A 16,067-nucleotide genomic window follows, 5' to 3' on the forward strand; every position below is an offset into this window, starting at 1 on the left:
AAATACTTTGAAAGACGGAAACTGCCTTAACCAGTTGTGAGGTATTAGTCTGTGTAGTTCGGCATGTTCCAATGAGTGGGAGGTGTTCTGTGTGTGTGTGTGTGTGTGTGTGTGTGTGTGTGTGTGTGTGTGTGTGTGTGTGTGTGTGTGTGTGTGTGTGTGTGTGTGTGTGTGTGTGTGTGTGTGCGTGCGTGTGTGTGTGTGTGGAGGAGGGATGTCAAACTGCTTGAAAGAGCTCAGTTGGTGGTTATCCTTTATGTAATGACTTCTCTGCATAATGCTCAGTATGTACAATGCAGTATGAGTATGTTCTTCTATTCTACTTGTGGTTCTGTGTGTGTGTATGTGTTTGTATGTGTGTGTGTGTGTGTGTGTGTGTGTGTGTGTGTGTGTGTGTGTACATATGTGAGTGCGCGTGCGTGTTTGTTGCTCTGAATGCTGCCCTTTACGTAAACGTACATGTTTCAGCCTCAATTCTGTGTAGCACACACCACACACACTCACGCACGCACACACGCACACACACATCTCGACATGGTTTTCACGGTGTCAACTAGGACCAGCAGTGAACACGTATAGCACTGTAACACGTATTTACAAAAGAAATCACAGACGACAAAAAAAAAAAACGACCAAAAGAAAAAAAATCTCACAAGCAAGATTGTCAGTGTGTCTCTGTTAGGACAGTGTGAGTGAGTGTGTGTGAGGTGATTACATCTGCGACGAGGGTCTCGGAGAGGGGGGGGGGGGGGGGGGGGTGGGGCACGGCTTATTGTGCAACCCCCCCCCCAAAGACGAACACACGGTTTCTTTTAGAATCCACCCCACCCCCAGCCCCCCCCCACCGCCCCGGGACACAGAAACAGCCCCCCTATCTCCCGCTCCTCTCCTCGACTCTCTTCCCTCCAAGTTCAGTCCTCTCTTCCTCGGATCGGTCGTGCTCCGACCCCCCCCCCCCCCCTCCCCGAGGGAGGAGGCTGGCTCGGCGGTTGGGGAGAGGGGTGTGTGTCGGGGTGGTGGCGGCGGCGGCGGCTTGGCGATGGGGGTTGGAGGGAGGTCCTCCCGTCATGGTTCGCTGCCGCCGGCCGTCACACCTCCTGGTCCTCAAACACCTCCAGGAAGAGCGGAGGGAAGAGCTCGTTGGGGCACTCCACCTTCATGTGCAGGAAGCGGCTGGCGTGACAGGCGCCGATCATGCGCAGGTCCGTCACCTTCATCAGCAGCTTGGGCCAGAAGTGCGGGATGCTGTGCTTGCGGCTGTTGATGTAGTGCTCGAAGGCCAGCAGGTAGGTCTCCTGGCACTGCTCGATCTTCTCCACGCTCGTCAGGCCCGAGCGGTCTGTTGGGGGGGGGGGGGGGGGGGGGGGGACATGGCGGCGGGGGAGGAGAGAGAAGATTGTTTTTGGTTAAAAAAATTTATACAAATGAGTTTTTATCCTTTTCGTTGTAGAGACTGGAAGGTATGGGAGAGAGAGGGGAAGACATGCAGCAAACGATCACGACCAGGAACCCGGGTCGCTGCGGTCAGGACTAAAGGCCAAAGTATACTACTCCGACTCCGTAACTATGGAGACCCATCAAGCCATCAAAGTTCTCCGGGATGTCGGATACGCAATATAATTTGCAGTCCTTAATGTGCAAAGTAAACAAGGTACAAAGTAAATAAGGTGCAAATTAAATGAGGTGCAAAGTGATTCTGGAAATTATGTTGTTAGAGGACCAATCACAGCCCTTGCAGTCTCCATTGCGTCGACAGATATTGGATGCGCACGTAGAGCTACGGAGAGGGCTCTCCGTGTCTATGACCGCACTTTACGGAGTAGTATAAACCAGCCATAACGATACGCGCTCTACCCAGTGAACCACCAGGGCGCCCCAGTTTTTAGTATTTTTATTGCGTTTTGAGTCGTGGCCGTTTTTTTTTGGCGGTCACAGCCTTTCCTGCGCTCTGCCCCTTTTTTTTTCCCTTGAAGTGGCTTGTTTTGAGAGCCCTGCCGTGCACACACACACACACACAAACACACACACACACACACTCCTTTTAAGGGTCTAGCGGGCAGATATTTTTAGCACAGAAAGGCTATGTTTGAGGAAAGCAGGGATTAGAGGCTAACTCAAGATTAGCAATAGATAACATTTGGACACAGACATCTTATACGGTCCACTCATACACCAACCGATGATCACAGACCTCATCAAATACAAATATGCTCATGTTAATAACTGTACAATTCTAGTTAAAGAGCCAGTAAACCCGCTGTTTCAGCTGGAATTTGAACACGATGAGAGTTATACTAGGGGTTATACGTTAAGTGTCCGAAAGGCTAAACTTTCTCTCGGACAGCGCGGTCCACCGCTGCCCAGACACAACTCCACACATCTCCACAAAACATAGGATCATCATACCCTATTTTATTCTAAATTGGGGACTTCCAGGAACAGTTATAAAATGGCATAGATTACTATGATGATGATCATATAAGACACATAACCACGTTTCAAACAACAACGACAAAAACAGTCGACTGGCTATTTAACATTTGACACAAATAAAATATGTATTTATTTATTGTATACAAAGTAGGCCAACTTTTTTAGCAACTGTCGGTTGATCCCCTGCTGTTGACAAGATCAACACAGGAGGTGTACGGGATTAACACGGCTTTGCTGATGCGGTGTCAACTGTCAGAAGCACCGACACTGTTCCACTCCGGTATTTGTCCAGGGAAGAGACAAGGCCTTTATGTTCAAAGAGGCCCTATTGTGTGTGTTTAAACACGGGGCGCATTTCACGCCTCGTTTAACATGCAAACCATCCCTGTACACACAGCCTTGTTTTTTTCCACTGTTGACTCGGTCCCCGCCCAGTTTGGCTCAGGGGGCCGATGTTGTAGGGACGTTTGGGATTGGTCGGACGGAGAATAATGAAACATGACATAACAACACGTGGACATGTTGACCGATTGTACGCCCCTCCTACCTGTTGATGAGCGTTGCTCATGGGCTATGGAGGCACTGCTTGAGCTGCCTGAGCCGTTTGTAGCGAATGTAGTTATTAGCTATTTTCTTTGCGTTTGTTTCACTGGGTTGGTCTCGAGTTTGATGTCACTAAATAAGAGTAAGAAGTAATAAGGGTCCCTATTAAGAGTCATTACATTTATATAGAATAAGTGATTAATATTAGCAGGGTTTCCCGCAGCACTTTACATTATTTTACGTTATATTCGCAATATTCGCCGTGTTACTCTGTCCTGTTTCTCCCTTTCATTCCAAACCGTGACCAACGCCAGTCTCCCTTCTCTGCAGAACGCATTTAAAAAACAAACAACGAAACAAAAAACGTTTTTTAAATCTAGTAGGCCTAGGCTTTGCCTCCGAAATATGTCTCCTGTAATGCATCCAAACAGCGGCATCTGGTGGTTGAATGTCATCGTGCTATCTATCATCGTTCGCGGTTTATCCGGGATAAAAAAGAAAAACAGCATTTTTTGGGAAGACGTTCATCTGGAAGTTGGATAGCCGACAATCAACCTGTCGCATCGAGGTAAGATAATTATTCATCTAAATGATATAAATACTAGGATAACCTGTCAACTGTTCGCTCATAGTAGGCTATCTGAAATGATTTTGATAGGCGTAATGTTTTCTTATCAAGGCTAGTTGCGTTTACCATTTACACGTGGCTGTCTTATAGTCTACTTTTGACTATTGCATGTGATTTTCTCGCATTGTACACAGCCAAATGGACCGAAAAACCCAACCAAAAATTGCAGGCTTCTTCGTGCGACGAAGCAGGCCTACCTCCTCCTCTGCATCGCCTCCTCCTCCTCCCCCACCACCACCACCACCACCACCACCTCCACCGCCGGATCCCCGGCAATCCTCTAAACACAGAGGTAGTGGGTGGAACCCGGAGTGGGCTATGGACCCTAAATATACAGGGTGGCTTTACCACACCGAACACGGTGAGTAGAGCATTATTGATTTTATATTAAATGTTGAAATTTAAAGTAAAGCCTCAACTATATTAAATTAGTTTTTGTATTATTCCTAGGAATGTTTTGCAGACTATGCAGGACGCACTGTCAAAGGGCATCACGTGGCCCCTCTCAAAGGCCTTTCATAGAGGTCCCCTGCACTAACTACAGGCGTGATGCCTTGGACTCGCACCTGAGCTCAACCAATCACGTTTCATGTGTGGGCATCGCAGCCCAATCAAGCCCTGAGTTGTTCAGGAATAAAAAACTTGTAATTGGAAATACAGGCTGCAGGCAACAGTCTGACAGCTTGCATGAGAATCAGTATAAATGGTCCACCTGTGAAAGAGTTTAATTACAACAGGGCCCTTGAGTTGTTCTTTGTTAAACCAAGGAGGATAGCCTGCAGCGATGCTACATGTCAGCTCTGCCATAAGTAGTGACTGACCACCTTTGCACATTTCATTTTGTTTTGCACTTTCATTAGTTAAAATTGCACAAATTGTTCTTGTTTCAGATGCTGTTTAGCACTTTATTTATTTATATTTGCATTGCTCTCCTTCCAGATGTTATTTTGAAAAGCTTATTATTTATTTATTATAATATTTAATTTTTATGTAATATTTCGTGTTTAATAAATAATTGTTCAATGTAGTACAGAGTCTGTAGTCTATATCTCGCCCCCCCCCCCCCCCCCAGTCAGATGGCGGCAACGCCCCCTCCCCCTGGTCAGAGGGCAACATCACGCTGCCATCCCCCAAATCAGACAGCGGCGATGCCCCCTCCCCCCTCCTCCTGACACACCACCACCACCACCAATTAATCCATATAATACTAATATTCCAAGGTGCAGTGGTCGTAGTATAGATACAGATATCGATATGTACATCGATATTGATTTATATCACACCGTCGTCTAGATGTGTACATAATGCGTGCTTCGAAGTGAGGTAATCACGTTACCTAACGACCTAAATCACCAGCACAACAACCACAGACGTGTCTCTCCCTGTGCGTGTGTGCGTGCGTGTGCGTGCACATGCGCCCTCGTGTGTGCGCATGCGTGCGTGTGTGTACGTATGTGTGTGTTTGTCTATACGGTGTGTGTGTGTGTGTGTGTGTGCGTGCGTGTGTCCCCCCCCCCCCCCCCCCCTCACCGGAGCTCATGAGCAGCACGGCCTGCATCAGCGCCACCTCCGTGTCGTCCAGGTTGAACTGCGCCAGGCTCTTGCCCAGGTCGAAGATGGCGTCCGAGACCACGCCCAGCCCGCCGTTCTTCAGCTGCTCGCGCTTCACCGCCATCTCGCCGCTGAGCGTCAGCGTCTCGCTCTCGGGGTCGTAGCGCACGGCGGCGCGCAGCGACATGATCTCCATGCAGCAGCCCTTCAGCAGGATGATCTGGTCCTCGCACGGCAGCTGGGGAGGGGAGCACACTGTTAGCCTCAGGTAGCATGAGGATGTTAGCGCGCTGTTAGCATCAGGTAGCACGAGGAGGGCAGCACGCTGTTAGCATCAGGTAGCATGAGGAGGGCAGCACGCTGTTAGCATCAGGTAGCATGAGGAGGGCAGCGCACTGTTAGCATCAGGTGGCATGAGGAGGGGAGCACGCTGTTAGCATCAGGAGGTTAGCACATTGCTTAGCATGAGGAGGTTAGCACAATGCTTAGCATGAGCTAGCCATGAGGAGGTTAGCTTGGCTTCATTAAGCCTTCAGCAGGATGATCTGGTCCTCGCAGGGCAGCTGGGGAGGGTAGCGCACTGTTAGCATCAGCTAGCATGAGGATGTTAGCACACTGTGAGCATGATGAAGTTAGCACAACGCTTAGCATGCGGAGGTTAGCACAACGCTTAGCATCAGGTAGCCACGAGGAGGTTAGCACAAGGCTTAGCATCAGGAAGTTAGCACACTGTTAGCATCAGGTAGAATGAGGAGGTTAGCACAACGCTTAGCATCAGGAGGTTAGCACAATGCTTAGCATCGGGAGGTTAGCACAATGCTTAGCATGTGGAGGTTAGCACAACACTTGGCATGAGCTAGCCATGAGGAGGTGAGCATGGTTTCATTAAGGCCTTCAGCAGGATGTTATCTGGTCCTCACAGGGTAGCTAGGTGAGGGGGGGGGGGGGGGGGGCAAGATTTGAAATTAAATTGTAGAGCAAAAATTAAGCTGATAACACAGCAGTGTTATGGATTGATCCTCGTCCAAATGTCAACATCAATGCATAATGATCCAAAAATAAATGTACACGTCCAACACATCGCGTCAAATGTTCCCTGGAAAAGATCGGATCAAAGACGTTTCATAACCTTGCGTCTCAGAGTTAAAAAAAAAAAACGGTATGCACAGATAACGATTGTTTTACTCATCATTAGTAGGCAGAGGAAGTTCATCCACCCTCCCCACATAACAATGAGACCGTAGAGACCGCCTTACACTCATTACATTCCGACTACTCAAAAGCTCTTAATACGTCTGCCACTCAGATGCAGACTGAAACACCCGGGGGCTCAGAACCAATAGAAAGAAAGCCCTGGTGATGTGCTAATGGCCTTCTGTGCGAGGCGCTGTGGTTTGAGTGTTTTGCAGAAACAAAGGATAACATGTCATCATGGACTTTAAGTGCTCTTGCATGCATGGATGGTTACAGACGGTTTTGGTGAGCCAAGCAACGCCAATCAACCTTTCTGACCAGAACACCCCCCCCACCCGAATTGGATCATAGCGGGGGGAGGAGCCTAAACAACAAGGTAGCCCCGCCCAACCAGAAGTGCACCTGAAGAGGAGTGCCAACAGCCTGTTTGGTTTTACTTTTGAGCAAACGGGGGTCAGTAGAGGGGTCGGCTTAGTTCAGGAGATAGAGCAGGCTGACTTGTAACCGGAAGGTTGCTAGTTCGATCCCCAGCTCCTCCTAGAGTCGAGTGTCGAGGTGTCCCTGAGCAAGACACCTCACCCTAACTGCTCCTGACGAGCCGGCTGTCGCCCGGCGTGCTTGACTCCGCCGTCGGTGTGTGAATGTGCGTTGAACCGTCGCTTAAGTTAAAAGTGTCTTCTAAATATAAATGGAAAAGCAAGCGGCGTGTACAAACTTGACCCTTTGTTTGGCCAAAGGTTCTTCCTACCAAAAAACCTGAAGAGAAATGTCTCTTTCATGCGGTATGAATAATGCCGAAGGGAGGAACACAGGAACAAGAACTTCACCTAAAAATTAGTCATAATCCCGGGCAGTTCATTAAGTATTCATGGGTGTTCAGAGGAACACTGACATTGTTTCATGGACTTTAAAAAACATACCTAGTCCGAGAGAAAGGGATTCAACTGTTAATTTATTGAAGATGATTCATCGACAACTTTTCTGTACCAACTGTACCTGGAGAGGATGATTGTTTTTCGTGGGGTTTATACCCGTGCCATCGGTTATGTAACCAGACACCTCCTGCAATATGCATGATGACTGCACTCAGCTAGTCTACCCACACCCATCATGTCTGCACACGCACACACACACACACACACACACACACATACAAACACACACATGCATGCACGCACACACACAGATACGCACACACCTGCACACATACACACACATACGCACACACACACACACACCAGCACACAGAACACAGATACGCACACAGACACACACATACGCACACACCCGCACACACACCCGGACACGGAACACACACAACCACACACAGACAGACACAGACACGCACGCACGCACGCACGCACGCACACACACACACGCGCGCGCGCGCACACTTAAAAATCCTTCTCTCGCCACCAGACATACTCTTTCTCTGTAGTCGCCTCTGGCTCTCTGTCTCTCTGGCGAGCCAATCAGCGGCGGGGAGGAGGTGGCGGCGGTGATGAGCCAAGCTTCCTCATTAGCACCTCGTCCCTAAGCTGAGGCTAACGACTAAAAGAGAACCGGGAGCCCGTCCAATCAGCCCCTCTAACGAGGCTCGTTAGCGGGGCCTCACAATGGGAGCCCTGGCGTTCCAGGGGAGGACGCATGGCAACGCGCTGACGGAGCACACCGCCGAACGCCACCTCGTCCCTCCTAGTCAGCACAGCCGGGTGACGGAGGACACCTCCCCTGTCCGTCCTAGAGAATACACCTGATGTAGTACACCGCCTAACACCACCTCATCCATCCTAGTCGGTACAGCCGAGGCGACGGAGGCATCTCCTAACACCACCTCATCTGTCCTAGAGAATACACCCTGCCGACGTGGTTCTGTCCTTAGTTAACGCACCCAGCTGACGGAGGACACCACCTAGCACCGCCTCACCACCTCCTAGTTAGTACACGCAGCCGATGTAGTACACCACCTAACACACGCCTCCTCCATCCTAGTGAATGCAGCGGCGCTGTCATCCGTCCACGCAGCCCCCTCGCCCCGGTCCGCGTGAGCCTGGGGACACCTCCTCTGCTAGTGCCTCAGCGGGCCCCACCTATTTGGGGCTCCGGGGGCCCCTGGTGATAGGGATGGCTGCTCCAGATTTAAAGCCGAGCGCTTTCATTTCGTACTCCACGTCTCGCGGAGCTGGAGCGACAGACGGAGCGAGAGGGACGTAAATAACCCTGACACACACGCTGACACACACGCGCTCACACACGCTGCTGACACACACGCTCACACACACTTCTGACACACACTCCTGACACACACACACACTCACACACACGCTCCTGACACACACACACACGCTTCTGACACACACACACTCACACACGCTCCTGACACACACACTCCACACACACACACACTCACACACACGCTCCTGACAAACACGCTGACACACACGCTCCCGACACACACGCGCTGACACACGCTTCTGACACACAGGCTCACACACACGCTGCCCTGGTCTCTGGGCTGGGACGAGGAGCACTCACACCGGACCTCTGAGGGCCCCGACGGGGGAAGGAGGTCAGGAGAGGGACGAGGGCCCTAGCACGGCAGCACGTGCTCCGATGACGCGCGCTGGCCATGATTATCATAGTTAAAAGATAGAGGGTCATGTATTGACCTCCGAAAAGTAATAATACCACATAGTAACGCCATGCAACGCGATACACCTGAACACAAACAGACACGTTGAAAAGAGAGTTCTGATTCGGGGGAAACTACGGCGTGTGATGATTGCATGCGTGGAGGGCAGAAGGGACAAAGGAGACGATTGTGATTGTTTCAGTGAGGTGATGCATGCATAGGAGACACACCACACCTACAGAGCCCCCCCCACTCAGGGCCCCCCAAACACAGACCCCCCCCCCCCCCAGAGTCCCCCCTACACAGGGCCCCCCAAACACAGCCCTGCACCCGCCCCCCCCCCCCACACACAGGGACCCACCCCACACACACACACACACAGGGACCCCCCTCACCCCACAAACACAGCCCCCCCACACACACACAGGGCCCCCCAAACACAGCCCCCCCCCCCCCCCCCCCCACACACACACAGGGACCCCCCCACACACACACACAGCCCCCCCCCCCCCCACAGGGCCTACCTCAGAGAACATGGGCAGCTTCTTGGCGAAGTCCACCACGCGGGTGATGGCGGGGGTGATGATCTTGGTGAACTCGCTGAAGGCCTCCAGGTCCACCTTGTCCCCGTCGGGCGTGGGCACCATGGGGCCCTGGCCGATGTCCTCTGGCTGCACGCGCACGCACACACACACACACACACACACACACACACACACACACACACACACATATATACACGGACATGGAACACACACACACACACACACACACACACACACACACACACACACACACACACACACACACACACACACACAGTAAACATCAAAGGGTTTCATTTATCAAATGCACAGTGTATCACTGTTTATTCTTGGTGTAGCGCAGGCTCATTCTTGGATACAGACCGGGAAGTTTTAAGAAATTTTAACAACCCATAAAATAATAATAAAATAGATCTATAGACTTCAGTCATTATAAATCAAAGCACTACATTTCAAACTGGATGCCATACGAGGGCACACTGGATATTCACACCATAACTAGCTTATATAACTCCCTTCACATTAGTTGGGTTTCACACCATTACCTCATCAACTATGAATACATGCTCATGTTGAAAGCTGTCGGCCATGACTTTGTTATCCTTCTGCTATTCAACATTAATACTACTATGATTAATAATCCAGCAAAAGTAGAGCTAGCTTATGTGTCCTTATACGTTCACGCGGCTCAATATTTCAATCAGTAACTTGAGATGACGTTAACTATGTGAACTTTATGAATGGATTAAAGAGATTTAATACACAGCTTTGTTGAAAGCTTGATTCCGATTGGTTAATTACAGCAGTCTATGGAATTTTACTCTAATTTTACTAAAACTTCAACTTATAAAAAAATGTTGTCTTAAAGTAATTGTGGTTATATTTGTGTCAAATATTAGATCTAATTAATAAGTAGCCAGGTAATAAGCAGGACAATGTATAGCCAGCCAAATGAACCCCATCTATCAGAATCAGAATCAGCTTTATTGGCCAGGTTTGCGTAAAACCCCTTCGCCTCGTGGTCCTGCATTGTGAAATCCCAATAATCCCAATAATGTACATTATCCACAACTAACATCGTTGTATCCCATGCTCACGACTGTACTTTAAAAGGTGAATCGGGCGCAAAAGCACACACCTATTAACAGTGTGATCAGACAATGATTGTGCTCCCTTGAAACGAATGGCAGGAGGCCAGGCCTAAGGTATGCCTGCCCTACCCTGTAACGATGAAACCGGAGAAACCGCCTTACACCAACCACATACCGACGACCCAGAGCTCACGATATGTCTGCAGCTCAGAGGCAGACAGAAACACCTGAGGAGCTTAGAACCAATCAAAATAAAGGGCTGCTGGTGATGTGGGAATGCCCCCCCCCCCACCCACGAGTTTCTGTGATGTCTTGTGAGAAGAGCAACATGTCTTTCCCATGCCTTCGTGCAACGGTTGCCAGGCAACTGCCATTGACCTTTGCGTCAAGGTGACCGCCATCGCTGGGAGGCGGGGCCACCAGGGTAGCCTCGCGTGGCTGCTGCACCACGCGCGATTGGTCGAAAAGGGAAACCGGTTTTGTAAGAGGTTTTTCATGTTGTTGTTGTTTTTTTCCTCAAAGCATAACGGCGGCTTTCTTCCCACTGTGCATTATTAACGGGGACGGAATGTTTGAGAACGGATGAGCGCCGAGTGTTACGAGAGACCTTGTTGCCTTTTGCAATCATGAATAACTCCGCTGTTGGTAAATACATACATTTTCTTTTTCTCTTTCCTACACGTGAATGAAAGGTTGCCATAGCAACACGGTGTCTCTCAAGTGAAAAGTTTGGGCGGCCCGAGGTAACAAGGACACTTTCATTCATCCCGTGAAAGTAGGAGGAGATCTGTTCTCCCGCCTGCCAATCAGCCACAGAGTTTCACACAAAGCGACAAGGCAACCCAACTGGAAGTTGGAAGATGTATATTTGAGGAAGCGTAATGGAAATAGGCTGGAAATAGAATGGAACGGAAAGTGTTGACGAATGAAGGAACCCATTTTAGAAATGAATATTAAAATACACAAACCCCCTGGCTTGGTGGTGTGGCCCATGGTTTGGATGTAAGAGTGAGTTGATCCGTTTGATTCCAGTGTCATTATATTAATGTAGAGCTGGTCATTCCAGATTAAGCCCCACTGGGTGAGGGACAAGGAGGGCTTTATTTCATGATAATGACCGGCTTGCTGTAGATTATCTCTCTAATTACGTGGCTACTTACTAAATGAATCAATAATACAAAGATTTGTTTTCTTTTGACTGTTTTAAAAATGATTGTATTGCTTCCGCAAAAATAAAAGTTTGTTTGATTCTACACACACATAGCAACAAGCTGTTTATTTATAGTGGTGGTCAGCAATTTTATATTTTATTTTATAAAACGGGTGGCTTAAATCAAGCGATCTGATTGGTTCCCAACTGTTGTATATTGAGCGTATACACACAGCTATGACGCCCTTTCAGTTTACGGAGTTCAGTATCACTCCGTGCCTAACTTGAACTGTTGTTTATTTATATATAAAAGCAATAGCATAGTTCACTGAAGCCTAAAAATATGTTGATTGCTGGAGAGGGTGGAAATGTTGTAAAGCAATAGGCACACGGTGAGTGAACTCGATAGTAGGCTAAATTTCCGGCAAACCAAGCTACCGTCTCTAGCCTTCTCTCTGAAGGACGCTAGAGTGTGTTGCATAGCAACCGCCGTACACTTTGCAGGCAGCCAGGAGGGACTACTTTTTTGTATTCGTTAAAAAAAATGTTTTTCCGACTTTCTAGCTTTTTCAAAATTGAGGGTGTCTATGACTTTCATTTCGCCATACTTACGTAACTGTTTTATAAAAGCAATAGATCACTTCAGTCAGTGAAATGTGCTGATTATACCACAGTTAAGGGGCGTTGTCCGTCCCGACGCGCAGCGGAGCAACAGCCTGTCATGATCTATTGCTTAAATATATCTTTTGGGGTACTTAGCAGACGCTTTTATCCAAAGTGTCACATACACACGTTCACAGACCATGCAACCGCGACAGCCTGGAGCATTCAGGGACAGCTCGATACTCGATGCTCGAACTCATCAACCCTCCGGTTACAAGTCAACCTGCTCAACCTGCTGAGCTAAGCCAGAGCCAAACCAAACCCCAGGTTATTGCTATTTGGAAATAACAGGGCATAGTTGCAGTTGCAGGTTGACCTTTAACCGGAAAGGTTGCTAGTTCGATTCCCGGCTCCTCTTAGCCGGGTGGCAAGGTGTCCCTGAGCAAGACGCCTCACCCTAAACTGCTCCCGACGAGGTGGCTGTTGACTCCGCCGTCAGTGCGCCAATGTGTGTGAGACACGTTGCATAAAAGCGTCTGCTATGTGAGTGTAATGTATATGTGCACAAAAACGCATAGAGAGGAAAGAGGAGGTGGAACGGTTACCAGGAACTTGCGCTTCTGCTTCCAGCTGGCGCCCTGCGCGTTGGTGTGCCGGTGGGCCTCCGTCACCATGTGGATCAGGTCCCACTCGCTGTCGCTAGGCTCCGGCCGCATCTGCAGCGTCTTCACCATCTCCTCCTTCTTCCTCTTCTCCCGGTTGGCCTCGATCAGCCGGCGCTTGGCCACGCGCTTCGAGTCGTCCAGCACCACTGTGGGGGGGGGGGGGATAGGGTCAATAATAAGAGGGGGTGTGCCGGTCAAAAGTCACGTCGGTGGGGTACCCCCATCGGCCCGCCGGGTAGACGAGTACCATAAAGCAGTCTTTCCCAAAGACTGGGACGCGACCCACATTTGAATTGGGTCGCCAAATAAATTTAAATTAAAAAAAAAAAGTTTTTTTTTTTTTTTTTACACATTAATATTTAAAAAAAACTTTCAAGAAGAAGCATGTTTTTGATAGTACTGAATGTTTGTATTGTTCTGATCATTTTATGTTATAACATGAATCTAGTATGAAAGGCTAACGTACATTGGAATTGTTTTACTGATGAGAGGAATTAAAAACAATGAGATAGCCAAAACAAGGAGATGTTAACTCTGCCTAAATGCATTTATTTGGTCTCATTTATAAAGTATTTAATATGTGTATTATGTTTTCAATAACAAGTGCATAAAACGAAGTTGTGATTTATATCTTCGAAATAGCTGGTTTAAGTTCATATATAAGGGGATGCGGAATTGGCAGTAAAAATGTTCAGGAATGTTCATTTATGCACAAATTCGTTCTCTATCTCACTCTATAATAAAGCATAAAAATAAAAAATGTTAATGATAAAAAATAATAAAAAAATCACGTCGGCAACCGAGTTTCAGTGTGACGAAATGTGGAGGAAAATAAGTGGAAATGGCTCTGGAAACTTCTCTGTGTGAGCATGGAGGCGCCACCAGTTGATGTAACCCAGATAGTTTTTTGCTAGGAACAAAAGCTTGCTCTGGTTTTATGTTCAAGACGCTAATTAATAATTACAACTCTGAGTACAGAAAGTTGTCTCGGGGCCAGTTGGACCGGGGACAGAAACCAGTTTTTCGATGCCTCGAGACACGTGCGCTGACACGAGATGGAACAGGACGTGGATGTCCTCTTCCTGAACGCGTACAAACAAACTAATGAATTATATTGAGCTATTTTGGTATTGTGGCCGAGGGTTTGGGCCAGACAAAAGCTTTTCAAATCTCACTAAGATGAAAATTGGCCAGAGAACTCTGTCTGAAAAGAACCTCCTGGGATATAAATCATAAACCATAAAAAAATGCTGTACTGTGTAGTCTCGTGACTGCAGTTAAAGTTACGAGAAAAGTTACTAGACAAAGTTATGAGAAAAGTGAGCATGACGTGTTACTCATTTAAACACACATGCTATGTGGACTAGCATCACAAGCGGGCCAGCTAGCAAGTGTTTCAAATTGAAAAGCATGTATGCGTATGCGTGTGTAATTATCCACGCAATGTTAAATATGGATCACGTTTTACCACATTTTACTTTATAGGAATGCGTGACTAATCTGTGCTTGGGTAAAAAACCACAAAATGTTTTGAAGAGGCAGGGTGTGGCGTCAGAGACCACAAAGAGTTGGGCAAAGAAACACTGTTTTTAAGGCACCTACAACACCTCAAGTGTAACACTTTATGACAACTTCTAAGATCGTTTGTGGGTTCACACTGACCCCTTATGACCTGCCAGGGCTAACGACCTACAGTCGAGAGGCAGGGCTGCCTTGCCATCCCCAGTGTGGAGCACAAGAGATCCCAGTTCCCCTGTGCAGCCCACCCGCTCTGCTAACCCCAGTAGCGAGGTTAAAGTGTGTGGAATTAGCAGAGGGCCGCTGCGACTCGCGAGGCTAGCTCAGACAAGTGGCGGTTGCAGTGATCCACCGCGTTGGCTGTCGGGTACTGGGTGTTGGGTGCTGGGCACTGCGTGTTAGGTGTTGGGTGTCGGCTGCTGGGTGTTGGTTGTTGGGCTTTGGGTGTTGGACGCTGGGCACCGTGTGTTGGGTGCTGGGCATTGACTCCTGGGGCGCTGGCTGTTGGGTGCTGGGTGCTGGTGCAGTGACTCACGGTCCATGGCCATGCCCACCGCGATGCACTTCTTGAAGCGGCAGAGCTGGCACTGGTTGCGGGTGATCTTGTCGATGATGCAGCAGGCCTCGTACTTGCAGGAGTAGGCGGGGTGGAGGTTCTTCTGGATGGTCCGACGGAAGAAGCCCTGAGGGACGGACGGACGGACGGGGAGAGGAGACGGTGGGAAAAAAAGGTCAGCCGACTCTAACTCATCCATCCCCCCCCCCCCCCCCCCCACGACAATCAGGAGCTGATTCGATTTCTGGGCCTGATTCAATTGCAGATGAAAGAGTCGCAGATGGTTATTAATTAGCAATGGGCCAAGCCATCAAATGTTCCGGAGCACATGGCACATGACCGCTGATAACATCTCGCCTGCCGTCTCCGTGGCAGCGGCCCATGACTGCTCTCTTCCCCCCCCGGCCCGTCCAACGCCCCCGTCGGGCGCTGGGTGGGGGAACGCGGTGTTCCTCAGAGATCACTCGTGATCCGACGGCACTCAAACCAACGCCACTTCCTGCTGCTTAAACCCAGCCCAACCCATCACCTCCGTGAACAGCGTCGATTAAAGGATTTGTTTGGAGACAATGTATAGAAATACTTTTACCCGATTACTGGGGAGTTAAAAGTAATACTCCTAATAATAATGAATTGCATTCATATAGTGTGTTTCAGACACACTTACATAAGGTGTTTGTGTGTGTGTGTTCGTGTGTGTTTGTGTGTTTGTGTATGTGTGTGCATGTGTGTGTGCGGACTGTCCATCTATAAACCATTGGGGCTTCTCTCGCGCAAAAAAATGTCAGACACTAACTTTGTGACTTTGATAAATCAGAAGTGTTTCCTACTCGTGTTGGATCATCCAACCCCTCAGAGAGACTGAGAGACTAGCTCCCAGTGCAGGAAACCAGTGGGGTCAACATGTCTATGACTAAGGCACGCTTCGAGCTCATCCGGTCTGCCAACAAGATGCGGA

At 48.8% G+C, this 16,067-nt stretch overlaps 1 protein-coding gene across 1 annotated transcript in view; it reads right to left on the reverse strand.

Annotated features, from left to right (window-relative positions):
* Positions 1 to 990: 990 nt before the first annotated feature.
* LOC311347113 (thyroid hormone receptor alpha) overlaps positions 991 to 16,067 on the reverse strand; it is an 82,474-nt gene continuing 67,397 nt past the window's right edge. Inside the window, exons 6-10 of the mRNA XM_084470015.1 lie at positions 15,089 to 15,236; positions 12,976 to 13,181; positions 9,506 to 9,652; positions 5,135 to 5,393; positions 991 to 1,339 (exon numbers count right to left, since the gene is read on the reverse strand). Of these exons, the coding sequence (XP_084326141.1) occupies positions 1,089 to 1,339; positions 5,135 to 5,393; positions 9,506 to 9,652; positions 12,976 to 13,181; positions 15,089 to 15,236 (1,011 nt within the window). The 3' untranslated portion in view covers positions 991 to 1,088. The remainder of the gene's footprint in view (positions 1,340 to 5,134; positions 5,394 to 9,505; positions 9,653 to 12,975; positions 13,182 to 15,088; positions 15,237 to 16,067) is intronic.

This window comes from Micromesistius poutassou (assembly GCF_964030765.1).
Source record: "Micromesistius poutassou genome assembly, chromosome: 1".
NCBI classification, from domain to species: Eukaryota; Metazoa; Chordata; class Actinopteri; order Gadiformes; family Gadidae; genus Micromesistius; species Micromesistius poutassou.